The 27998-nt window shown below is 41.4% G+C and overlaps 1 protein-coding gene across 3 annotated transcripts in view; it reads left to right on the forward strand.

Moving 5' to 3' along the window:
• The first annotated feature begins 1986 nt into the window (after nucleotides 1-1986).
• The window catches only part of MATN2 (matrilin 2), a 71236-nt gene continuing 45224 nt past the window's right edge, over nucleotides 1987-27998 (forward strand). Inside the window, exons 1-3 of one of the 3 annotated variants that reach the window (XM_032129962.1) lie at nucleotides 1987-2245; nucleotides 12040-12201; nucleotides 26611-27180. In XM_032129962.1, coding sequence (XP_031985853.1) covers nucleotides 12075-12201; nucleotides 26611-27180 — 697 coding nt within the window. In that variant the 5' untranslated portion in view covers nucleotides 1987-2245; nucleotides 12040-12074. Of the gene's footprint in view, nucleotides 2246-2785; nucleotides 2887-12039; nucleotides 12202-26610; nucleotides 27181-27998 lie in introns of those variants that run through there. The other 2 variants (XM_032129971.1, XM_032129952.1) reach the window with 2 other exon arrangements.

Below are 27998 nucleotides of genomic sequence, written 5' to 3' on the forward strand. Positions count from 1 at the left end.
ATATTTTCAGTAAATAGAAATTATGTGGATAGGGCTTGTGTGGCGTATCATGTTTAGTTCTGCCACACACTCTCTCAGGAGCCACATACAGAGCAAGAACTTGCTGAGCGAAACAGGAGTGAAAGGTGAAAAAGAAAATGATTGCTGTCACTAAATGCCCTAGCTAGGCAAGCCTTGGACAATAAAATGAGTTGTTTAGGTTAAAAGACAACGCTGATACTAGGAAACAAATACAAAATGGCCATGAATACATTTAGACTGGAAATTAAGAAGTGTCTAACTACCAGGAAGGTCTGAAACAGTCCTTTAACTGCAGGAGGAAAATAAATTCACTGCTGTTTTACTTAAAGCACCTGTTTATAATATGAAACCTACTTTTTGAAATGTGGTTTTTACATTATGTGGTTGCCTGTGATAACTGAAAAGCATCACTGGGAGTTTCTTCCAGACTGAGAACAATCCTTCCAAGCACTAAGAAGACAGGGAAGGAATGAAAGGACTCAAAGCCTCAGGTATCTAGTTAACAATCTTCAAGAAGCTTAATAATTGCCTGATTTTTTTTTTTTTTTTGGCCACATTTTTGATTCTTTGCAAATTGAAGCATGGCTTGATAGAAGCCTCCAGCTTTTTCTTACAACTTCCAACCCATTGTCTCCAATGTTGACAGACTGAACAATGTCTCTCCCAAATTAAAAAGAAATCACACGATGGGAGTGGAGGACAGAAACTCGTCATTTGAGAAATAACAAACAGCAAAGAGACTGAGACTTTGTAATGTGGGGATTACACGGTACTTCTGGTGTGGTATTAAATAAATACCAAAGTCAAATAAAGTCAAATAAAAATCCCCCACCTTATGAAACAAAGAGATGCTTTGTGCTGACTCACTGCATCATACCCTTTCCTCCAGTGTCCCGCAGGGATACCTTCCATGTGTTCAACCTGCCAACAGCAGCAGGCGGTGTGGCCTCTGGGAAGAGTGCTAGTGTTGGGATCTCTTATGCATAAACTGGAGCTAAAGCCACCACAGTTACTCTGGGCACTCACATGATCTTGGCACTACAACATTTTCTCCTCCTGACTTTTGTCTTCCTCTGGCAACTCAGCTGAGGCCTGAAGTCACAGTACAGTGAAACGAAAGTACGGTTTCTGTATTTCAAGATGGCAGAGCATTAATTAGGACTGTGACTGGGGCCTCATCCTATGCTACATTACCAGCATGAAACAGAATGGGTGAATTGTTCTGCACTTGGCTCTGCTGGGTTTGCTATAACGTCTATCAGTGCTCAGTTGCATTTTTATTTTTCCCCTTTTCTCTGGCTACAAGAAAGGTTCAGGAGCCAGTGCTCAGAATTAAAGATAAGGTGAATCCAACCCCTTTCAGTCTGAGATTTGCTTGTTATCTATACGCGTCTTTTTAGAGATTAAATTTTGTACACTCACATCCCAGACAATTAACTGTGTCTTACAAAACTTGCATAAAGTAGCTCTGCTGATTGCCAGAGTTACTCACTATCCCAGCAACCCTGAGGGGTATGAGTCTCCTCTGTCAGACTCCTCTGGCACCTGATGTACTGCAATTAGCATGGCTTGGCGATTTATGTCTTTCCTGTTGGACAGTGACAGTGAGACCGGCTCACTTCTGCCATTTAAATGGCTTTCACTGTTGTTTTTCTCCCAGGAAACAGAAATCACAATTGCTTGGGAACAAAGCAGGAATTTTACTTTTTCTTCTTCATACATGATACCGTAAGTGTTGATATAAACCCCACACTTAGTTTTTCCACCTGGATTACTGACTGCGCCGCTGTTGTGTCAGCTAAGAAACGACGGTCCCTGATACTTGGCCAACTTATTTCACGCTTCCCTCAGCGTTTTCCCCGACGGAGACTCCACCGGCTCGCCGCGGTGGCAGACACCGCATGAATCACCAGGGGCTGTTTGCCTTGGCCCGCGGGTCCTGCGCTCGGGGAATGGGATTTCCATTCCCCGACGTTTCCCTTGGTCGACTTCCCTGGAAGGCTGCGCGGGCCCTACCCGGGGAGCACGGCTCTGGCCGGGAAGGATGCGCTGAGCCGCCAGACCGAAACCGCACCGCTTTTCTCTCGCAGACACCTCACGGCCCCCTCCGGGAGAGCCCCCTCGGCCGGAGCAGGCGCTGCTCGTGGGGCTGCGGGAGCTCTCCTCGCCGCCCGCCACAGCGCAGGGACAGCTCTGACAGGGAGGAACCGGCAGCGGGGCCGAGGTGCGGGGGGCGGCGGGGCCGGGCCGGGGCCACCGCGGCGGGAGCCCAGAGGGGCCGGCAGCCCCTGTCCCTGACGGGGCTGGCGGGAGGGAGCGGGTGGGAGCCTGGGACCGATGGCCCGTGTCCTGCGAGAGCCGTCGATTCCCTCTCTTTCCTCACGGCAGGCGGGAAGGAGCCGGAGAACAACCCCCGTCTCATAGACGGGTCAAGCGGGAGGGAGCGGGACAACAGCGGGACCGCGTCCCTCACACGTGGCGGGCGGGAAGGAGCGGGACGACAGGTCGTACCCCTTCGGTGTGCAGGAGGGAAGGACCAGGACCGCGTCCCTGACGGCAGAAGCGGCTGAGGAGAGAGGAACCCGGCCCTCCACGGGTCCTCCCGCGGCCTCCCGGGGCCGCGCCGGCTCTGGAGGTCTGGGCAGGGCAGCCCGTGTCTCCCTAGCGGGACTCCCCGCTTTCCCTCCCCTCGGTATGGTTGAGCCGGGCCCCTGCCGCCGGGGACGGGGCTGGCGGGAGGTGGCTGCTCCCAGGGGGCGGGCGGGGGAGCGCTGTCCGGGGCCGCGCCGAGGGGAGGAGGCTCGCGCTCGCTCTCGGCCGCCGCCGCCGCTCGCGCCGAGCGGAACGGCCCCGCCAGCCCCTCAGGTAAGCCCGGCTCTGCCGCCTGCCCTGCCCCGCCTCGTCTCGCCTCTTCCGCCCGCCAGGCGGGTCCGCGGCGCCCCGCCCGGGGACAGCGCACCCCGCCGCGTCCCGCGCCGCCCGGCGGGGCTCGGCATCGCTGCCACCCCGAGTCACGGCACTGCCGGCGGCCACCCCCGCCCCAGGGCCCCGGCTCGGCGGAGGGATGGCCCTGCCCCGGGGGGCTTCTTCGGGTGGGGGGCAGCCGGGAAGGCCCCGCGGGCGGCGGGGGCTGCAGCGCGGGCGGCGGGGCCCGGCGGGGAGCGGGAGGCCGAGACGAGGGGCCGCCGCGGCGTCTGGGGCTGGGTTGGGAATTCGCTTGCTGGGTCCCGCTGGAACGGTTTGCCGCTCGTGGTGCAGCCCGCAGGAGAAGGGTTTCCCTTTCCTCTGGATTGGGTGGGTCTGAGCAAACTCTTCATGTACCCTCTTCCCCGTGCATGCCGCAGTAACTCATTTAGCAGTGTAAGGAAAACCCCCCACTGTGTTGTAAGATCAGTGTAGAATCGGAACCAAACTTTGCTTAGAAACGTGTTCGAGACTAGCCTGCAGGTGTCTTTAGCAGCTTGCAGCAGGGCGGGCGGCGGCTTCTCCCCGTGCCAGAGTAGAAGAGCTACAGCCCCAGGTAGCTTTGCGCTGCAGGAATCACCTCTGACCTGATGGGTAGGGGCTACCCGAGCTTCCTGAGAGCCCTGCGTTTGCTGGAGGTGGAAGGAGTGAGGGACGGTTTTCTGAATGTGTTTGCCCTGGAAACCCAACTGAAATGGTGCTCATTAGTCTGACAAAAATTATCATGGTATCTTTAATGACTACATATTCCTATTTCAGAAGACAGTTCTTTCTGTGTCAAACTGGCCTCTATCACTGCTAAGCTGTAGAATATTGTTGACTGAGAAGAATGTAACCTGCTGATTTATGTAATACTTCCTAAATGCTTGGGTTTGCTTGTGGGACCATCATTCAAAGGGTGAATGATCCTGACTGAGGTCTGAAAAGGTGGCATGTTGGGTTACATGTTATATCTGTACTTCTGTCAGACGGCTGACTGCTTCAGAAGAAATTATTGAACTGTATCCCGTCAAAAATTCTCCTTAAATCAAGAGCTTAATAAAATACACATATGGCTTTTCCATTAAATCCTACAGAATCTACAAAATAATTTTGGAGTATTACACTTCTCCTGTAGATGCTCAGCTTTAAGCATGAGATTTTCTAAACTTTTCCTCATGTGCTGCATATCACTGTGATATTCATCAAATTAGATTTATTTTATATCTTCAGAAAATGCAGCACTCAGTTACACAAAGCTGCACTTAAGATCCTTAATCCTGCACTCAGTATTCACACCTAATTACTCTATGTGAGTCTCTCCATTGACTTCACTGGGATTTCTCATGAACAGGGGAATGCACATTCTACTGCTTATGAGCTGGGACTCGGGGACCCAGCTGTGATGGAAAAAGATGTTTTAGTCAGTCCAGGCAAACTAGGGAAAGGCTAATCAGATCTAAATACTCTCTTGTGACTTATAAACCATCTCGATAGGAGGGTAAAACAGTAAGTACCATTTAATTATAATATGGGTATCATTAACAAGCTCTTTTTATACAGTGTACTCATTGTTAGTGCTTTCATTATGAGCATAGAGTATTTGGCATGGAGTGGGTTTAATCCCCAAATTATTGGTTTACAGTGGTGCTGGTAATGGGGTCAGTGTGACTTTGCAAGTAAGTTTCAGAACTGTTGTATCCTGTTTTTTCTCAAACCTTTCTGTTTGCAGTTAAGAGTCTTTTATGGTTTGTGACTGTTTCAGAGACAAAACTAAGCAGCCTACATGTATATCATATGTCATATAATATATGCTTTCATTTAAATACCTGCTCTGCATGCTAAAAGTGAATTTTCTCAGTTTTCCCAAGCTACTCTTCTGGAAACATTGTGGAAACTCTGATGTCTAGATGAGATTCAGTACCAGAAAGTGCAAATGAGTCTTCCTCAAAAGAACAAGATAATGAAAAGGTCTATTGTCCAAGTGGCAACTGAAGAAAATCATAGCATGGAGATTGGTGCTGTCATAAAATAAGAATTCCCACTGCTAGAGCTTGCTGTCTGACCACTGGAAACTATGCCGAGTAAACCATATTATGGGTGTACTGTTCTATAGCACCACTATTAACTTTTATGTGGTGAGTTTCTGAAGTTACTGAAATGGTTGTCAGCTTCATCTCTGAGCAGGGGTTGGACCTGATGGCTTGCAGAGGTCCTTTCTCACCTAAATCATTCTATGATTATGTGATTTAATAGTTATTCATTTTTCAGCAGTGATACCAGGAAGTCTGTATGTCATTTAGATGGACGACTTAAATTAAGTAACAGATCCCTTAGTCTTCTTCATTTCATTAGAACTGTAAAAAACTAAATTATATATGTAGTACATTTACTCTAAGCCCTTTAGATAACAGTCTGTTGTGTAGAAGTCCTACCATGGTATTTACACCTGACAATAAAATTGAATACTGATCTCTGCTCTTTCTGATATGTTTTGGTGTCTGTACTCATCAATTCATGTGTGTGCATATCTGTCCTCTGTGCTTGGATAGGGAAAGGACAACTCCTTTCCCCATCCTCAGCACTCTTTGGACAGCTTTCAGAATATGGTTGCCCTCCTGTATCCCGTAGCACCTTCAGCTGTGCTCTGCACATGGGTATCATGTACAGTGTTGGGTTTGTGGGAATATTTGGCTGACTACCAAATGTCGTTCACCTCCCCTTCTAGGAACTGCTCTGTAATGCATTTTGGGTCTTCCCTGTACTGTTTCAAAATCTAAGTTAATTTACTCTACTGTCACATTTGATTTTATTAGTCCAAGTTACAACTCCACTGTGGGATTTTGTAGCAGCAGCTGGAATAAATAGGTACTGGTGGAGATTCAGCCACAGCCTAATTCTTAACCAAGGGAGGGGAATCTCTCAGTACAGAAAGCATTGGAATATCCTTTTAGTTGCCGGGGTAGGGATATGTGCTGGATGAGGAGGACTGTATGGAAGCATAGGAGACAAAGGTGAAAGACTTTGTGAGTCTCTGGTTGTCACCCTGTCCCCACCACTATGCAGACACATCTGGAACAGACATGTTGCTATCACATGCCCTTCTGCAGACATGAAACAACAGCTGCTAGCCATGAAGCTTCATGGACCCATGCAAATAATTTGTCCCAGTCTTCTTGCACTGTAGTACACAACTTCTGGTCCTAAATCCATTGCAGATTCAGGTTACTTGCACTGTCTGGACGCTCATTATTTCAGACTGATAGAAGACTGATGTTGCCAGGTCAACAGTTACTTTTGTTACTGTGGTGGCTTGCTGCGCTACTGTGAAAGCTGTTTGTAATTGGGTTGGCTGTCTCAGAATACACCAGAATTACTAATTGACTTTCAGATAATGAGTTTCCCTGATTTATCTCATACTACTGACAGCACGAATGGTCAAAGTTAGCCTCTTAAAAGGAGCTAAAGAATGTAGTAACAAATGAGTACTGCTCTGCTGCTTTGCAGGACATGGTGCAATTGTGGGTAGGTTCATGTGCACCTAGTGCCTGCCATCAGGGTTGAGCAGCATGTGAGGAATTTACAAACTTACAGCACCTGCGACCTCATTTCCTCTTGGTGATTTAACCCTATTGGTGAAATGCAGTTGACAGTCATGATTTAGAAAAGGTCCTGTCCTGTGCTGCTAAGTCTAGAGAAGCCCTCCTCATGCAGCAAGGAGTCACAGAAAATCCAGTCCATCACTTGGTGGAACAGGATGACAGTAGAGTGCTCCTTTGTAATGATGAAGGCAAGATGGTGCTTCTTGCTGGTATGCTAAATATCACCCTTCCAGTCGTGGCTACCTGCCCTCATACAACACCTGCATGGCTAGGGACAGATGTTTTATGATGTTGGACTCTGTGGGCCACTGTAGTTGTTTTTTAGAACTGGAAAATGCCTGTGTCAGCAACTGGTCCAGAAAGACAGAGGAAATTGCTAATACTCTATGTCCTGATGCCCATGCCACACAGAGTGATTTTAATGAGTAGTGAACTAGTAATGCATGTATTGGCTTGTGGATAGTGAAGTACTTCGGAACATATTGTAACTGATAGTTAAAAGGGCTTTACAGTATCTGCAGTCCATTTTTTTTTTTTTAATTTCTGAGATGGTGGGTTGAGAAGGAGGTATTTTGTGGCTTTCATGCAATAAGACCTCATTTCTTTTTCAAAGTAACTCACTGTGCTTGCTGATTTGGGGACACAGACTCTGATTTTATTGACTTACATAGATTGCTTGCAGTTCATTTACCTTCAGTAAAAGCTTTTGATTTGATCACAGTTTCTTGTTATCTTAGAAATGGATGGATAATAAGGAATGCTGAAAGAACTTCAGAATGGTTCTCTTCTATGCACTTATGTTCTTTATAACTTAAAAATGCTGAGGTTAGGTCTGCTGGCAGCTTAATGAAAGTAAATGGTTGTCTCTTTTAACTACGAAACAAGAAAAGCTGAAGGCAACCTCTTTAGTGGTAACTGCTGCCTCTGGTGCTTTTTTGTTTTCTCTTTCCCTCCCATCTATGATGAGAAATTATGTAGTGTTTAAGAGAGGGGATTTGCAGGTGTTGATGTTCCATGTAACTACTGAGAATTTCCCCTTCTGTGCATTGTGCCAGTTTTGGTGGTAGCTGGAGAAGGTGGAGAGGTAGGGATTTGTGGAGTTTATGTTTCTGATCTAGCCTTGGAAGGAAACTTATACTGCAAGACAAGGAGGGAGACCATACAGAGGAACAGAAGGCATGAGCTGGAACATATTACTACCCTAGTTTTCTAATTTCTTTTTCAGCATGATCTGCTCAGCAAAGACAGGTACATTTTTAAGGTACTTGAATGAAAAAAAGGTGGTCTTCCAGGCCAGTGGAGGAGTTTCCTGATTCTCTGTAAAAGAAATTTTCCTGGAGAGGAGTAAAAGATGAAAGGACACGGACTTCAGCATAAGCCACAGAGCATCTCTTTTCCCTTGTTACTATTTAAGAGTTATCAGAGTGAAGAGGACAAATATTAATAACCTGCACCATGCAGGAGAAGGTCACTGATTTATCACCATTGACACTGAATATTCAGTAGTGTCTCTGTCCAAAATAGCCATCAATACCTTATGAGGAGACTTCCATGGGAAGATATTTGAAAGCATAGAAACAGGCTTGTATTGTTTCACTTCTGTCCAGCAAAGGAAATAGGTATTTTAAAGATGAAATCTCAATTTTATATTTCAGTATTCCTACACTGTAGTTCATGAAAATCCATAACAGTGCATCAGAAAAATTACTCTTATGGATTGGTATATGGCTAAGCAAGCACAGGTAAAATTGATGAGAACCCACCGTGGCAATATTCAGGTCTTGACTAGCAGCCAGTTAGGGAGCGAGGGAAGTCTTAAAAGAACAGAGAGCCTGTCTGTTTACTTGCCATCTTCTAGGGGAATCTCCTTTTATGCCAAACTTCTTCTAGACAGCTGCAGATACAGCAAGCAGCCCTCATCAGATTGTACCTCTGTGAGCAGCAGTTGTCTCTTCTCTGTTAGCAGCTCCTTCACATGTACAGCACAGCACTGTGCTGCACTGAGTGCTCCAAGGCTGCTGTGAAAGCCCTACTCTTGTTCCTCTCACCATGGGTAGAGGAGTGGAGCAGTGGAAGCTGGTGAATCTGGTGCCCAGCCTGGTAGAGCCCCATGGGTTGCCACACCTCCTCTTGCTGTTTTTTTCTTTTGAGCTGTTCAGGATGTTTGTGTTGCAGGGACTTGGTCTTGGGTCTGCCCAGGGGAGTGCTGACAGCTGGAATCAAAGTGCCCAAACGTAATCTCCAGGTAGCCACAAAAATAAGACTTTGTAAGTTTGGTACTTTGGGAATGTGTTCTCAGCTGGTAGAGCAAGGGTTAACCAACAGTGGGAAGATATAGAGGTCTGTGGCAGAAGGGCTTAGCCTGCTGGGAAGAGGAGGTGTTAAATTCCAAATGTGGTGCAGTAAACACCATCTAGCTTCTAGAGTGAAGACAGGAGAACTTGCAGAAGACCCAGAAGATAAACAGAGAACAATGGGAGGACTGTATGTGGAGCAGCCATGCAACCACAATACAGATTGGTCATGTAAAAATGGACAGTGGACACAAATATGTACCTGGAACTAGAGCAAAGCACACAAATCTGGGATGTCATCACCTCAGGAAAGCAGCACAGAAGCTTTCAGTGTGGATGAAAGTGACAGCAGGCTTGGATCCATATACGTTATCACATACACAGCCTTTGGCTTTGGGAATTTGGGTTTGGGGTTTTTTTTGTTTTTTTCTCCTCACTGAAAATGGTTGTAATTTCACTTATATTTTTATTTTAGATTATATGTATCGTTTTTTAAGATGAGGCAACTAAAGCTCTTCTCTGTTAAGTATCACTTTAATTTAAAACAGTATTTTGTGTGGGTGGGAGTATGTTCATAGTAGATTTTTCTTTAGCAAGAGTTGGATTCTTTTTGGTGGATCTCTGAGTAGATTTATTTTCTGATTATCAGACTAGTAGAGATATTGAGATCTGAGGACTAAGGTTTCTGAATCATACATAAATACTATTGAACAATATGTTATTCAGTGGTTCTGTTTCTTTAGTACCCCAACCTTACTTTTCAAAGGGGCTGGTAAAAATTGCACTCAATTGAAAATGTACTGCTTTAATGTATTTCAGAATTCAATGACAGCTAATGAATGTTTATGGAGACATTTCAGTTTATATGGTTAGTTAATCATATAATATTTGCATGCTATGTAAATGTTTTCCTAACAGAATTCAAAGACTTCCAATCACAACAAATAAACACTTTTTTTTTCTTAATTCTGGAGTTGCTTATGGACGGCTGTGAGTGTAGTGATTTGAAACTCTGACCAAATATCAAAAATTCCTACAAAGGTATAAAATACTTTAAGTGTCAGAATGTGGGAGGGTTTAGTTTGGGGTGGGACTGTCCTGAAGACACTGCTTTATCACCATTTTCTTTGGCATCATGCTGTTACTGGGTCATTTAGCAATGTGTTGTGAAGGCTCTGCTGCACTGTCCTTGGTTCTCCTTTAACACCATCAGGCACTGCTAAAATGGTTTTACTTAGAGTTTAGTGACATCTTCACAGCTGTTTAGGGTGGATGGAAAGGAGGGATGAGTTAGGCCTCTGATAAGTAGGTGAGAGCCAGGAAGCCCTCTTGAGCATTCTGTTCATGCCTAGTTCCTGTAACAGCCTTTCAAGGAGGATATTTCTCTACTCTCCTTAGCCCTGAGAGCATGGCTACTGTTTTTCTAAAACATTGGTGCTAGAATTGGCATGTATCCTTGAAGTCTGTTTGCCTTGTGTGCTGAAGGAACAGGCCTGAGCGAGAGGAGACCCTCCAGCACAGCCCTGTGTGTGTTGATGTTTTGAGGAGTGAAGAGACAACCTGGGCTTGGTAATCTCCACTGTAACAACTGCTGCCTGTTGCCTCCAGCGAAACTTAGTCCCATTTCCAGTGGTGTGTGCTGTTTCCAGTGTTCATCTGTTTCTGACTAGAAAAACTCTAGCAATAATACCATCCAGATGCCCAGAAATTTAATTTGTTTTGTGGCCAGTTTAATAAACACCAGCTATTTCCATCTCTTTCCAAGTCTGAATGTCCTTAAATCATGTATTGCCTATTACTGGATAATATTGAACATTGAAGTAAGGCTGGGCATTTTGAGAGCAAAGACTCATTTTGGCATATGTACCAGAACATTCTGTTTGCATTTGGGGTTGCTGACTAGGATACACAAAAGGGAAAATAGATTGATAGTCAGAAAAATACATTATGTATAATGGTTGTATGGGACAGACTGAAAAGTAATGAACAACATATCTTTATTAGAGAGAAAATATTTATTCAGAATTTTCCTTTCTGCAAGTGAACACCTCATGGTGGGAAAGAAAATAAATTACCGTTCAGAACTGAAGCATTTAGTTGCCTTCTGTTACATATCTGCTTATCAGGTTTAGGGCCCTGTTAAAATTGTTTTCAATGTCTTAGTTACTTCACAAGAATTACTGTTAAAATTTGCACTGCTCCAGAAGTTCCACTCAGAACAGTTCTTTCTTGTGAAAGTGGGAAGTTTTATCCATCTCTTCCACACCTAGGGGAGCTCTTTCCTAAGTTTCATCGTATCACCCACTCCAAGACTGAATCTAGCTCCTGTGGGATGCTCTCAACCACAACAATAAAGTTTTGGGGGAGGGTAGAAGGAGTCTCCATCTGAGGAAGCCACCAATGGGGAACACAGCCAGAAAATGAGTCTCTAGCATGTCAATCTTTGTTTTGTGGCAGACTCAGAGTCAGCCATGGCTTTTCATGATGCATTAACTAGTTCCTGGTCAGGAATCATCTCTTAATGTAAGAATTTTGCCTGTCAGTTTGTTCTTCTGTGTGATAAAATTTCTCCAGAACCTGTGGCAGACTCCTTGCCAGTCCTCAGGAGTCTATTCCTGTAAAAAAAGATTAATCTTTCACTGTTATCTTCATGTTAGCAACTATGGACTGTCTTCTGAAAAGGAAGCATGAGTTTTCACCAGCTCACATTTAGAGTTGCTGTTTCTGAAATACATTTTCTTCTTTCTATTTTAATTCTCCAAGATTTTCTGAAGCAAAAATCCCTCAGACTACAGGAACCATTAAACTTCTGAAAAAAAAAGCAAAGAACTACTGAGTGGAATAACAAAAAAAATTTGTGTCCTCCTCAAACCTTTTAATGCAGACAGGCTGAGTGAAACAAAGTTCCTTTTCTTGCTTTAAAAATACTTGATTATTATGAATTGTTGTCGGTGTTAACTATGGACTTCAACTAACAATACTTACAGATTCTATACAGGGACTGCCAATTGCTACATTATTATGTAGACCTTATTTCTTGAAGTTATACGCATTATTCCGTGCCAGTGTGTCTGCATGTTTGTGGTGGAAGGGAAGCAATGCCTCTGGGTGGCTGATGTGGTTGGAGTTCATCCTTTTATGTAATCAGAGAACTTATCTCCTTCTCTCTTGTATTGCAGTTTTACATCCTTGTGTGTCCTTCTGTTTCTTGAAGATGAAGAAAATGGTTGCATGTTTCTTTCTGCTATTTGCACATGCTCTGCTTTCCACTGTCATGGCAAAAGATCTCCCTGGAAGACATTTCACCCGAAAAAGGGATGTTAACACACAGTCTCTACTGGGTAAGTTACACACAAAATACCCCAAACACCACTACCAAAAGCTGTCTCAAATACAAATGATAAAAGGCATAAGAAGCTGGCCAAACCTTGGCTGAATTCATTTATAATAAAAAGGAGATTTTTATTTGCCAGCAGGTATGTGATAAAGTTTGTTGACCAGGTAGCAGCTGTTAAAAGAAGGTGTTTACTTTTGGGGTACCAGATTTACTTTATGTAAGTGGTATGAAATAAATATTTGCTACAGGACTGTTGGCCTGAAAAAAGGAAACAACTTCATTTTCAGTGTTTAGAGAAAATACTTGCTGGTCCATAGAGGTTCTGTCAAATGTGCCTTTTACCATGCCAGAAAGTTTTAGCTGTCGATATGTATGTAATGTGCATAAAGATGATTGACTGGAAATCTGTGGCTATTGAAATGAGGCTTCTCATTACAGTACTTGATGCTAATCCTTTCATTTTTTCAGATTTATTTATAATGAGTAGCTTATTTTATAATGAGTAGTTTTTTTATAATGAGCTAATTTTTTTCTCTTTTGCCAAAAATCTTAGGACAGGGTGTATAAGTTTCATATTGTGGGCTGTCATATTTTAAAACATAAGGTTCATCTCTCTCTTGTGGGTCATCACCTATGCATCACCTAGAAGTCAACTTTTTCATCTCCTAACAGTTTGTGACTTAGAATAACTGTCTTTTGCTAATTGTTTAAAGTAATTGCCAGGTTATGAAAACACAGTGTGGATGGGGTTTGGACACAGCCTGTCACTAGGGATTAATGATTGACATCAGTTGTAGATTTCATCAGATACCTTTCTCCAGCCACTGGGAGATGGTAAGTGGACTCCATAAAGGTCATCTAACCTAAGTGAACATGAGGAATGTGAAATGTCCTGCAGAAGATATATTGGAAAGAAAGAAGAAGAAGGAAATAATATGGGAGAATGGGTGACAGAGAGGAGAGCACCAAGTTTTATCAGTGAAACATTTCTCTAAACAAAATGTAATCCTTTAAATAATGTAAAATTCCATAAAGTACCATTCACATGTGTTAACTTAAAAACACCAGTTTTCAGTTCCAATAGGACAAATTTAAAACAAAAGACAACAGATTTCCATTTCTTATTCATCTTCCCCAAAACTAATAGATGCGGTCTTGAAACACTTGGAGTTCTGCCACTGAAGGCCGAAAACCACAGCTCTGGAGATGTAATTCACAAAAAAACCACAGATATAGAACAACAAAGAGAAATGCCCACATTCACACCTTACTTACGAATCTCAAACTTTCTAAAATCCTGAATTCTGAAATGTGATTTATAGCAACTCTTCCCGAAAATTTTAGGGTTCCTAGCAAATACCCTAAGTGAGCTTATTATTTTAAGAAAGAAACTGCCTGTCCCTCTAGAAAATGAGTGCAAAGGCAAGGTGTTATGTGGAGAAACTGAAAGTGTCACATTTCTCAGTTGCCATTTTACCTGTGATTTTTTAAAATTCCTTTTATAGCCTCTTTTTCAAATCTAAATAGTGGAAAATATATGAAAGGTATTAGCACTCAGTATAAATCAAAATTTGTAGATTAAATTATTTATTTCTTCTTTCAAAAGCCAAGATATTTCTGGTCCCTGTATTTGGAAACCTCTGGATCCCTACTCAATTTGGCATGTGCAGGATGCAAACAGTTCTGGCTAAAGGAACCTTTTCAAGACATTAAATGATGCAAAAAACTTGGAACATTCTGTGATCCAGCCCGTAAAAGTACGTGGCAGTTTGGAGTCAGACTCTTGGGCCTTGCATTCTGTTTCAAGAAATTAGGCCACTTGCTTCAGGTTCAGCAATGGATAGAAACAGCGGCATGGTAAAAACATCCCTCTCTGTGAAGAACAGAATGTAAAATGCCACTGTGCTGGAAAGCTGAGTGTTCCTTAAATGGCATGAGAAAGAACAGGGCCAAAACATGATCTCAGTGACATCAAGTCAATAGACTTAATAAAATCCCTCGGGAATTCCAGCAATTTCACAGGGATTAGAAGTTGTCACATTCTATATAGTATGTGTATTATAAGTAGTGGTGGTGATGATAATTGCTGCTGTTGTGTAAAGACTTGCTTGGCAGACAAAAGGGAGCAAAATAGCTGTGAAGAACCAACAGGTACCTGGAAAAGTATTAAAAGTTAAGGTTGGGGGTTGGGGTTTTTTTGGATGGAAGTCTTTTCAGGACTAAAATGAAGATTTATGCTATGTAAGTATAGTAGTATGAAAATAATTTTATTCCTTTTTTCTTAATTTCACCATTTTTAAAACAAAACTGTACTGCTGTGATAACTCTTTACTGGTAAAATACCAGTAGTGTCCATGTACAGAAGTAAAAGTCATTGCTCTAGGAAACTGACAAGTTAAATAAGTAAAATGAAATGGATGAAAAATTCTATGGGATTGTCCATATAGAGAGAAAGGTACTTTGAGATCCAGGTTTAGGAGGATTTAATTTTTCATCAGCCATGCACTAATACTTTATAGATTTCTTAAGTCTTGTTAGGTCTAGTTGCCTATACATTTTAACAAAGTCTTCTGAAGGAATGAGCTATGTCTGAAAAGACATGTTTTTCTTATTCCTCAATTTTTCAACTGAATCTCAATGTACGCTGTTTTAATTTGGCAGGTCTTTGCATTGCTTATGCTGTTTGAACCATTATTGCTATAGCTAATAACTTCTCTTAAAGAGCTGAAATATTTTGTTCAAGGATCTATCGAAAATAGTTTTTGGAACTCTCACTATGTGGCCCTTGAAAGCCAAACTGCTTTGCAGGTTTTTCTTTTATTAAACACTGAGTCAGACTTCCAAGTATTAAAAACTTGTCAGTTGTGCCAAATTAATTAACTTTTAACATTTTCTTAAATCTTTCTTGCAGCATATTAGATATGCATGTACTTCAAGTAATAAAAGAAATTGTATTATATTGCTAGAAGATACTGTTTTCATGCAGGTGTATTTATGTTTTAAAGGCTTGTTTCCATAGTTGTGCAAGATCTTGTGAAACAACAGAAAGAAATAGGATGGTCAGTTTTTCTTTTCTGTAGCAGACACCAGTTGCCTCTCCCCTTATGTGACATATGAACTAAATTTTGCCTTCTTTTTCCCCTCATCAGTACTTTGATCCAGAATTTGGATCAAATTTGCCTTATCCTGATTTGTGAAAGGAAAATAATATTTTGTTTTCTTCTAAGGAAAAGCAGTAATATACTTGCTACATGGTTATAAAGATAAAATTATTTCTCTTAGATTAGCTGATTCCCTTCAGATATAATGAAGTGGACTTCTGTACCTAAAGAGCTTCTGTACCTGATGAAGAGCTGGGTCAGTTGTCCAGAGTGGTGGTTTCCATACCATGTTTGCGAGGGCAGTCAGGGTACCACAGCACCCTTCAGGTTCCATATCTAGAAGCAACATGTGACCAGTCCTTGCAAGATATGGTGCTTTTTTGGTGTTTGAAGTTGTGGGGTTTTTATTGAAGCGGATTTTGGACTTAGGCCCTACTGCATCTTAATCATTTATTATAAAACAAAGCAAATCAAAATTCCTACATTATTAAAAATAACCCACAAGTTTTTGTGTTTGCTTTTTTTCTTGATGACCTCTGTTCTTGTAAACTGGGCATGTATTTCATTTCACATGGGCATACTTCTTTGGAAAGATATGAAGTGAATGCATGAAAGCTGTAGTGAATACAGTGAAGGCTGTAGAATACTATTCAAAGCAATAGCATTCCTTCTGTTCCTTAGGAATATAAAACATGCAGCTACATGATTTTGAAAATAACTATGTAAGGAGAAAAGCTAGTTTAGGGGGCATTCCTTTAGCTAATACATGATACCAGTAGAAACTACAAAAAATTAACTGATACTGCACAAAATTAAAACAGAGGGGAAAGGAGGCCAAGAAGGAAATGTACTTGGCTCCTGTTCAGTGGAAGCTGCTGCAAAACATGAATATCCCTGTCTGTGTTAAATTACATTTTACAACAAAATAAACAATTATTTGTCTCTTGGTTGTATATGTGTGATTCCACTAATAATATGAAGGGAAGTAATAGGAACTACATGGAGCACTCACTAAATTTATGAATCACTTGCTACAGCCACTTAAAATTAATCGAAAGATTCTTACATCCAACCCAGTTCTTAAACTTGAGTTAACTTTAGGGCTTAAGACATTATCAGGTTAAACATTCTGAGTTATTTTAGCAGCAAATCAGAGGGGAAAGTATGTGACAAAAGTAAGCCCAACCCATGATGCTTCTGTGGAGCGCAGATAAGATTCCTGTTTAGTTTTGTTTAATTCGTTGTATATTTATACAGTAAGAGCTGGCCAGAGATCTCTAAATTTTTCTGATGTGGACTGTTAAGCCAATGTGGGATGCTTTCTGCTGTAAGAAACTCAGTCACAGCCTCAATGTATGTGCATGTATATTATTTCTTCACATAAATGCAACCCTGCCAAGTTTTACGTCCTCAGACATAATCCTGTCGGAAAGTAGAATCATTGTAACTGAACTGCAATTGAAATCAGAATTGTGTCACAGTAACTATATCATGTATTAGACATACTGTACTGGTATAGTACTAGGGGAGATGAAAGCTCTTCTGTGCAGCAGATGAAGGTAGGAAGTAGTTGCAAATTACATCTTTTCAATTACCACATAAGTAGTTAAAATATAAGCACAATCCTAGCCAAACTTTTGTAAGGGTACGGGGTAATCAAATACCTATCCATTTATTTACCTATCAACTCTCTATTCAAAACCTGAAGTTGCCATATAAATAGAAACATATTATGTTTTGAAAGAAAGCAAGCAAAGCATTTTACAGTCTGCAAAATCACCTGTTTCTTCCTTCTGAAGTGTGTAGATACATACTGCAATCTTTGTGCCTCAAGCAATATTAGTAATGGTGTGTTTTGCTTCCCAGTAGTGCTTGTTTCAATAGTTGAGAGGTCACTCATGAACTTTATGCTGACTCTCAAAACTTCAACTTTCATCTTAATCTCTGAGCTGTTGGCCCCTCCTCCATAGGAGCCGCTTTTTCAGATTCTGAGGTAGAACAGTAGAACACCCTCTCTCTGTGGCTTGGTTTGTGCTGAGGCTCCTCAGCCCCTAACAGAGGTCCTGGAGTCTGAGAAAGAGGGATCTAATCAGCAGTCATATCCCTGCCCAGCCAGTTGTTCCCTGCAGCAGCTGTTATCCCTTAAACAGCCCCAGCTAATGAGCCATGAGGACTAGCTGTGACCATGACAGACCTCAGGGATTTATGTCCTAATCTGAGTATGCTCATCTGCAGGCAATTATCATGGAGATCAGAAAGTTTGCATTTTGGTTTGTGCTAGCAGTTTTTAACCACAGAACAACATTGTGCTTGCCAACTCTTGTATTTAGTATTCATTATTAATTTTCATGTGTCAAAATCACATTCACTTTTAAGCCACCTACAGGGTACTTCTGTAATTTAAGTTATACGGAATATAATTCAATTTCCAGCATCACAAGGAATTGTTTTGTATTTCTTTAATGTGTATTCCCTCTAACAAAGTCTTTTCCTCTTTCCTCCTTCCTTCCTTCTTTCTTTGTTTTGTTTTCTTATTCTTTTAATTTGCCCTCTCCCTTTTTTTCTTCTTTTCCCTTTTTTTTAAAGGTAATTTGTAATTTTTCCACAGGATGAAAGAAATCTGCTGTTACAGAAAAAACTGAGTCATGAACTAAACATCAAGTGATCTTTGTATTTCTGAATTTGTTTGTTACAACCCCCACGAATTACTGTGAAATGCCATTTCTGTTTGAAAAAGAGTTTGCCTTGACAATAATTCAGTGAGGAAAATTACTGTGAGTAAAAAAACTGTTGTTATGTGTATATTCTCAAGGAGCTCAAAGCCTCCTCTGTGTATTATGTCTTGAAGAAAAATCAGGCCAAAAGAAAGAACCCTGATGTTCAGCAGTGTGCTGGTTTTGACTTCACTTTGAGCACTTTAGCTTAATTTAAAAAGCACGTATGTGCAAAATTAACTTGAAAATCTTGGAAACAGCATTTGCATGACTTAAGGAACATCTCATTTTATAGGCATGAATAGGTAATCAGACATTATTGTGGATGAAGAAAACACACCTTAAATTGCTCTGGAACCTTGAAGACACCATCTTATTTAAGTACTACTGAAGTGGTAGAACTACTAGTTCGCCAGTGGACATGATGTCCCACATGTTTTGGGAGACATGGGGAATGGTATATAGCGCAATCCCAGCATGCTGTTTCTGAATTTGTTCTGGAAAAGAATCTAATACTTAGACCGTTACCAATAGATAGAAATAGGTGGTTTCAGGTCAGCTGATCAATGAGTAATGTTGAGGTTGCTAACAGCTTTCCCTGTAAACAAAGACATGGGCAACTTTAAAAAAAAGTATGGATAGGAGTTTTTAAAATGTTAAGCTAATGTTGTGAAAGCAAGACACCACAAACTCACTAAAGTCACATTTTCCCCCTAAATTTTCTCTGCTGCTACTAACAATTGTTTACTTTCTGTATCTATTCCTTCTCTAATAATTTCTGTGTCCTTCCAATGGCACCCCAAGTAGCTTAGGCAAGATAGGAGTCTCAGATCTTCAAGGAGAAAAATAAAAAGATCACCTTCTCCCATACAATCACCTTTTTCATGTTGGTTGTGATTTGATGTTTTGCAGGTGAGTGCAGGAAAAGACAATCACAATTAGAGTAAGTGCTTCCAGGCTGCCTGTGGGAACAGGATGCGAAGTAGGATTAGTGTGTGTACCACAAGTTTCCCCATCATGGCTCAGAAAATTAATTCCTCATCTCTTATGGGTGTAAGCTATCCTTAGCCGAGAGCACATAACATTTGTTTCTGTCAGGAAGTGGTGGGTAGATGTTCATGTTGCCATGTGCCTGAGGATATCAGGATACTTTATCCCTCTGTCCAGGTGTTCCACTGCCTGCAAGGAAAACAACCTGCTCCCTGGTCCTCCTGACCATGAAAGCAGGTTTGACTGCTGTCAGGAAATGCAAGTTTCTATCTCAGAACAGCTGAAATAACCAGAAAGAGCTAAGAAACTTGAGGCTATCCCTACACCATGCTTTGGCTTCATACCAGAGACAGCACCAGTATTGGTAAAGAAATGAAGAAATACTAGGAGTCAGTTCTGGGACTCTGGATTTAGAGAGATTCGGTGTTAATAATGACCTTGTTATTTGGAAAAGCATGACAGGGAAGGAGTAGGAATAGTGACGTGAAATGAGAACAAAGTAATATACCCCCCTGCAGTGATTAATAATGAAGTATTTGCATGTAGAAGGAAATGTAAATCTCTGGACAAGAGCCTCCTGCTGTACAGTTCTCCCAGCAATTTTTGAAGTTCAGAAAAGATTTTGTCAGAGGCAATAAAGAAATGTCTGCAGGCTGTGTTCCATTTAGTGATTGTTCCCAGATGAAGAAATTTGTAAGGAAAGGTGGGTGAGCTGCCAAACTCATAATGAATGTTTGGGTTAGGGCCATAGGCCTGTGTGTTTGGGGAAAGATTCAGAGCAAGGATGGGGCCAGAGAGTACAGGGCAAGCCTTGGATCCAGGGCCTGTCCCAGAGCTGGGAAGAGGTGGCGTCACCTGCAGAACCAAGTGCAGCATGTATGTGTGATAGGAAAGGGGTATTGAGCAGTTTCTAACATTTCCTTCAGGAACTATATTATATCTGAAATGTACCATACCATACTTTGTCCATCTTTGACTTAAAATGAGAAAAAACCCAAAAGGAGTGGAAGCTAACTTGCTCAAAATGTCTCACTAGAGACAAGAAGTTCTTGGAATTACGGCTCTTCTTCATTTATTCTTTGTAACAATCATAACCACAAAATGTGTTTTCCAAAGCATTTTGTGCTTGGTATGTTTATGAATGAATTGGAAATTTAGCTATTCTTCACTTGCATAATTGTGTGGCAAGAAGATTAAATCTTCTTGATGACCTAAGAAATCCTTCAGAGTTATCTGAGAACCTGTCAAACAAAATCTTTCTGGCTGGATATTTAGCTAGGAAAAACCAGAATTCTGGACCTTAAGAAAAAAATATTTGACACCCAGCAAGTTCATACGTCTTTTAACAAATTTTGTAGGACTTACGCAGAGATTTATAAGCCAAGAAGCTGTAAAAAGAAGACGGGCAAGTAATATTGAGGGCTTGATGGAAAATGAAATAATAAAATGGCAAAGAAAAAAGATACATTTAGGAAGAAGTAAAATATGATAACTGGGAGAATAGTTTTCTCCCCCTTTTATTTAATGTTGAGTGAAGACTTGTTCTGTTACTCAAAGATAAAATCTAAAAATAAACCTGGTGTTGCTGCTGGCACTGTCACAGAACATGTAATTTTTGTGTATGCATTACTGGGGAGTGAGCTAAGAAACACAAAACATGAAAATTGCCATTAAAGCCTGCTCAGGCAATAATTTTTCTATGATCTCATTTTTTCTTAACTGATTTAATCCTTCCTTTTTGCTTGAATTGTTATACTCTATAACAAACATCTTTTTCATGGAGCTAATATTTACTTGTTGTAAATTACTCTTTCAATGTCTAAACTTTGCTGTAGTGTTTACCAAATTGAGCTAACCTTCTTTAACATTTATCCATTCTCATCTATTAGGATAAGGACCTACATAACCAAATAAGTAATATCTAGATTAAAAAAAAAAGAAAGTATTAAGGAGTCATAAAGATGTAGGACAAAACCAGAAAATAGCTAACTCATTTTTAAACAAGCAGTTTTTTCAAGAGAACCAGCTTGCAAAAACTTTTGAAAAATCATCATCTAAAACTTGTGTCCTTTGAATGTGTTCAGTTTGAATATCCGCAGATGGAAATGTTTGAGGAAATGAAACAGTGCTGGGAACATTCTTGGGCATTGGAACTCCACCCTTACTGTTGCTGTTAAATGGCTGGAACTGTCTCTGGCCCACAGTGACTAGCAATCTCCATGCGTCGTTCAGAAGGTACAGACAATAATCCCTACAGGGATTATTCCCAGGAGGCCTCTTGCATACAACCACTCTGAGCAGAAAGGTGAGTTTAACACCGTGGATGCAGGCCAGCTGGCCTCTGAGCTTAGCTGGTACCTTAGACTGCTCTGTGGCACTGAGACCAGTGGTACAACGTGGCCTGCTTCTGTGCTGGGGAACACCCTGAGCTCACAGACCAGTTCCATCCACATAGGATGGATCCCTGGCTCATGCTGCTTCCCATATCATGCCTGAGAACTGCTTGAGAAAATGTGAATTGTCGTCAGACAAGAGTATCAGGAACAGTTCTAATGATTTAACAGCCTAGAAGAGTCAATTCCAATGCCCAAGAAAGCTCCCTAGTGCTACTTTAGTTGTATTAAGGGAATGTAGCATTACTGAAAAATAAGACGAGAAGATAGAAACACACTCTCGGACACAGACCCTGTGTGGGTGAGCAAAATCAAAACAGAGCCAGCTTTGTCAAAGCCAAAATAGGCTGAGCATAATTTGCTTTGAGAAAGGAGTAGAAGGAAACCTGCAGTCATCCGATAAAATGACTTAACAGAATTTTCAACTTTAGAGGAAATTAAGATGCTCAATATTACTTTAAGCTTTGTTTTGTGTATCTCTCAGTAATTTGATCCCAGCTGGATTCTTCCCAGTAGAACTGAAATTTCCTTGCATTGTTAGTTGTCCAAAGGTGGCATCACTGTAACTGTCATTTACAAAGTGGATATTGAGTAGAGAAGGAGAACATATTTACTACTGAATTGATCTTTCCTTCTGTCTTTGTCTTGCCTCTCTTGGCTTCCCCTTTGGATAATACAACCCACACTGAGAGGGTTTTTTTAACTTTTGTGTTGGCAGTACAAGACCTCTGCTGACTTAGAAGTAGGTTTATGGATGAGTAGCTCTTTTCAATGAGTATGTCAATTTTCATAAGAGTGAAGGGGAATTACTTTTAGTTATGAAGATGTTTGCCAAAGTTGTGAGAAAGTTCCCTGTTTAAAATGAGAGCTGGTCAGAGGAAGAGGTTATAATTCACAGGACAAATGGAGAAGCATGTAACTGCTAAAAAGCTATCACTGAAAATATATCTGAGGGGATGAGTGTTTAGATCTGTTAGTCATTACTACTGATTGCCACTCCTCAAAATACCACCAAGCTAGATTTTTTATCTTTAGAAGAGTTACATTTTATTTTTCACTGAGCCCAAGTTAAACCTACTTTAATAGTTACAGAGTTTTAAAAAAATTCATACCAAATAAGAAGACAAAGATTTTAAATACATCGTGATTGGAAATGTGTGGTATTTCTATAAATAGAACTTTGAAATATACTGTGTTTCATTCAGATGAATAGATTTTTCTGAAGTAATTCAACACAATGTCATGTGTTTCTGGTAGTACTATCCACCAACGCTCTCCAGGCTTTTTCCCACCAAGATTCATTCCAGACTTCAGAATAGAGAAAAATGAGTCTCTTCAGACTGGGATCCAAATCTTTATGTTCCAGTTAAAAGGATTCAACACCATGGCTGTAGTTTTGACTTGTTTTCACAGAATCACAGAATGTGTCATGTTGGAAGGGAGCACAGTGGATCGGTCATCTGGTCCAGCCTCCCTGCTCAAGCAGGGTCATCCCAGAGCACATGGCACAGGGTTGTGTCCAAATGGTTCTTGAATATCTCCAGTGCGGGAGACTCCACCACCTCTCTGGGCAGCCTGTTCAGGTGCACCTGCACAGTAAAGGAGTTTTTCCTCATGTTCAGGTGGAGCTTCCTGTGCATCAGTTTCTGCCCATTGCCTCTTGTCCTATTGCTTGGCACCACTGACAAGAGCCTGGCTCCATCCTCTTGACACCCTCCCTTCAGAGACTGATAGACAGTGATGAGGTCCCCTCCCAGTTGCCTCTTCTTGTGGCTGAACAGGCCCAGCACCCTCAGCATTTCCTCATAAGAGAAATGCTGCAGTCCCCCCATCATCTTTGTAGCCCTCCTCTGGACCCAGTCCAGTAGCTCCATGTCTCTCTTGTACTGAGGAGCCCAGAACTGGACACAGCACTCCAGATGATGCCTCACTAGGGCTGAGCAGAGGGATAGGATCACCTCCCTCAGCCTGCTAGCAGTGCACCCCAGGATACCTTTGGCCTTACTGGCCACAAGAACACATGGCTGGCTCATGGATATTTCATTGTCCTCCAGGACCCCCAGGTCCTTCTCTCCAGAGCTGCTTCCAGCAGGTCACCCCAGCCTGTACTGGTGCCTGGGGTTATTCCTCCCCCGGTGCAGGACCCTGCAGTTGCCTTTGTTGAATTTCAGGCAGTTCTTCTCTGCCCATCTCTCCAGCCTGTCGAGGTCCTTCTGAAGGGCTGCACAGCACTCTGGGGTATCAGCCGCTCCTCCCAGCTCTGTGTTGTTGGGGAACTTGCTGAGGAGGCCTCTGCCCCTTCATCCAAGTCACTGATGAAAAGTTAAACAATCCTGTTACCAGTACTGAACCTTGGTAGATGCCACTAGTAACAGGCCTCCAACTGTACCACTAATTAGGACTCTGGGATCTGCTGTTCATCCAGTTCTCAAACCACCTCTCTGTCCACTCACCCAGTCCACACTTCCTGAGTGTGCCTGTGAGGAGGTTGTGACAGTGTCAAAAGCCTTGCTGAAGTCGAGGTAGACAGTATCCCCTGCTCTTCCCTCATCCATCCAGGCAGTTGTTTCATCACAGAAGGCACTCAGGCTGGTCAAGCATGTCTTACCTTTAGTGAATCCATGCTGAAATGTTTTAAGGGAAATAAAATAGCAGCCATTTTACCCTTCTCCCTTGTCTGTCGTTCCCCTCCTATGTACACACATATTCTTAGCCTTTTTTTCTGTAATTATCCTCCTTTCCTCTTGCTTTGCTCCTACAAATGATAACTTAGAATTATCTTTGTATTGCTGGAATCATTCATGTTATATTAGTAAAGATAATTTGTAATTTTATATATATATAAGGATAATTATAATTAAGATAATAAAGTTGAAAATAGTTATGTCAGGATATCTGTATCCCATTAGAACTGGAATTTTGTTTCTGGTCAGCTTGGCTTATATTCAACCTGCTCTGATTTTGAAAGAATAAGCAACCCGAGCATATTCCTACGCTTATGAATAAAGCTGTACTGCACATGAATAAATCCAGGCAGTCATTTTTATTGTCATTAAAGAGCATTTTTATTCTATGCCAACAACTGTTCTTCGTAATCTATGAAAGAGGCTTCTGAGTTAATGAGTGAAAACAGGCATCTTTCTCACCCCCTGCCTTGGCAGAAGTGCATGATGAGTGTTCATCAGCAGTCACAAGTGAACTTGTTTAAAGGCCAGTCTACAGACAGACGTTTTTCCAATTGAGTCTTTGATTGGCCCACTTGTTCTGGTGCAGTATGACATGACCTTTGATTATACAGTCAAACACTACTTTTCCACCAAACATTTGCCTCATTCACTGCACAAGATGAATGACAGTGCACTGGGCATTGAATTGGGTTCGGCGGTAAGGGAAACTACTGATTAGGGGTGTTTCATCTTAGTAAAATGAGGATGCCACTGAGGTCTGATGAACATTCTTGCCATCTTTAATCTTTCAAGCCATGCATACAAACACAACTAACAACCTCACAGGTTTATTCATAGCCACAGGCATTTGAGAAGATGAGCAGATACAATGATTGAAGCCATAGGTCTATCTAACCCTGTGTTTTGTCTCTGACAGAGGTCAAAAGTAGATGCATGTGAAATAGTTTAAGGACAAGAAAATGCCACCTGCAGCTATTTTTTGCCGTGCTTTTGTGACTCGGGGATTTCCTAAATTGAAGGAGTCTTTAATATACACATTAAACCTCTGTTGATTTCTTTTCATCAGCATCCCATCAAAGTCCTTTTAATCTTTTTCCATATGCTGTCTTCTTCTGTGGCAAGTCTGATGATAGGTCACCTCACAGGCTTGCCTTAAGCCTGCCATGTGCTGGCTTCCTGTGAATGGTCAGTCCCTATCCCCTATTCTCATCATCCAACTCACACATATGTCTCATGTTTCTCATATTCTGTTAGAAAAAGATGATGAGCAGAAGCCAGAGGACGTAGCTGTGGTCCCAGAAAGCTCGTAGGATGCCTAGAAGGCAGCCAGCCTTCACTTCTGCTGTTATCCTAGCTTGGCCCAGCTGTGCAATTGTCAGATATAGACATATACTCTGTCCGTAATACTTCTGCTTCAGTGGCTCTTGGAAAAAAAGACTTCTGATGGCTGACATAGATTTCATGGAGTGTTCAGTATGAGTGTTTCTTTGGCCAAGTGGAGTGCCACTGTTGACAACAGGATTTTCTCTCTGATGCTGAGCTAGTCCAATACATGAAACTTTCCCCAGATGAGTATTAATTACATGTTTGAAATCATGGCATTTGAATTGCAGGACTGCTAAGCACTCACAACTGCAGTTGACATCACTGAGACCTGTACTTTGTACATGCAAAGTGCTGCTTACTGCCAACTTCCTTGAAAAATCAGTCCCTTCAGGTCTCTTATCACTCAGTGCAATTAACAGATGCTTTTGACCTGTATTTCTTTGTGTTCTGTTTTCCCTGTTTCTAATGAAATACCCCTCTGACTTGTCACAGTATTAGATTTCTAAATTCTTAGGCACTGCCACACAAAGCATCACAGTGCAGCCCACTTAAATAGTTAACTATGTCATTCAGAGGGGATTTCCACCCTTCGTGGGGAATGAGGTCAAAATCTCAACAATGGCACAACAGGGTAACGCACAAGTACCTGAAGAGTGACATTTGACAAGGGCATGTAGTGGTAGGACAACAAGTAATGAACTAATAATAAACTAGAAGAGGCCAGGTTTAGATTAGGTATAGGGAAGAAATTCTTTACTCAAACGCGTTGCCCAGAGAAGTTGTGGATGTCCCAGCCCTGGCAGTGTTTAAGGCCAGGTTGGATTTGGCTTTGAGCAACCTGGTTTAGTTGAAGGTGACCTTGTTCATGGCAGGGGTGTTGAACTACAATGATCTTTAATGTCCTTTCCAACCCACGGTATTCTCTGATTCTATGATTCTATCTCCCCATTCCACTGCCATTAATCATTTTGGGCACTTATTTCACGCATGCATGCAAAAAAGTACATATAAGGATCAAGTAACAGGCAGCTTCTGTTATTTACTGGAGAACAAACTTATATTGCCCAAGTAGCCTTAGTTCTGGTATCTTCTGTTTTTCCTGAATTTTCCCAGCACTTGTCAGAGTGTTTGTTTAGGCAGTAAACCTGAACCTATTTGCATTTTGAAATTGTAAAGTATTTTTGTTTGCATTTTCCTTTTAGAAAACCCTTGCAACAACAAACATCTGGACCTTGTTTTCATCATTGACAGCTCTCGCAGTGTGCACCATTACGACTTTGAAAAAGTGAAGGAGTTCATTTTGACCATCTTGCAGTTTCTGGACATCAGCCCTGACACCACGCGCGTGGGTCTGATTCAGTACGGCAGCACCGTCAAACAGGAGTTTTCGCTGAAGACCTTCAGGCGGAAGCAGGATATCGAACGAGCGGTGAGGAGGATGATGCACCTGGCGACGGGCACCATGACTGGGCTGGCTCTGCAGTATGCAGTGAACATCGCATTTTCAGAGACAGAAGGGGCTCGACCTCTGAGGCAGAATGTGCCCCGAATTATCATGATAGTGACAGATGGGAGACCTCAGGATCCTGTGGCAGAGATTGCTGCTAAAGCACGTAACTCAGGAATCCTAATTTTTGCCATTGGAGTGGGAAGAGTGGATATGAACACTCTGAAGTCCATTGGGAGCGAACCACATGAAGAACATGTGTTTCTGGTTGCTAATTTCAGTCAGATTGAAACACTGACCTCTGCCTTCCAGACTAAACTTTGTGGTAAGATTTTTATCTATAGATTTGAATACACAGATGAAAGTGAAACAGAAAAAATATACATTATAATTAAACTTTTTTTTTTTACATGAAACCTTATCTGTTAGAAAATATATATTGAAGTATATATTGGCTATATACTAGCTAGATAATATCCAGAACAGCATTCACACGTGGGGAAAACTCATGCTACAGTTAAGTGCTATAAAATGTGACGTAATTCCTCGTGCTCATAAGCAGTTAGGCAAACACACGTATCATGATTTTCCTATTTATTGCATAATAGCATTAAATTTACGATCTCTTCTCTTTGAATATTAGATAAGTTGTTTCATCTATTCATTTTAAATGTGATCTCCCTTAGTAGTGAAACTTTAAACTGCTTAACAGTCTTTTGGCTATTTAAACATTCTTGAGAGTCCATAGATTCCTCTTCCGAAACTTACATACTAATTCTAGGCAAAGAATAATTTCTGTACATGCCTTGTGACTGAAAGTGAAACACAGACATGGTAGTGTTTGTATTCCATCTATTTTAAATACAGAAAGTTATGAAAAGCAATTACAGTGATATTATTCATTCATACTATAAAGTAAATATTTTAATAGGTATTAATTCACAATAGAGATATCACTTCCATCTGTAATTCCCTGATAACGAATTACCTTTTGCAAATATTGTGGCATTTGTAATTAATTTTATATTAATCTGTGTACTTAGTAGACTTTTGTTTTTTATTTATTCCTGAGGTAAGTAGGAAAGTATTTCATAAAAATTTGGTGTTTAGCTGATGAATTTTCAATAGAGTCCAGAAAAAGAA

Source organism: Corvus moneduloides, chromosome 1, assembly GCF_009650955.1.
Source record: "Corvus moneduloides isolate bCorMon1 chromosome 1, bCorMon1.pri, whole genome shotgun sequence".
NCBI classification, from domain to species: Eukaryota; Metazoa; Chordata; class Aves; order Passeriformes; family Corvidae; genus Corvus; species Corvus moneduloides.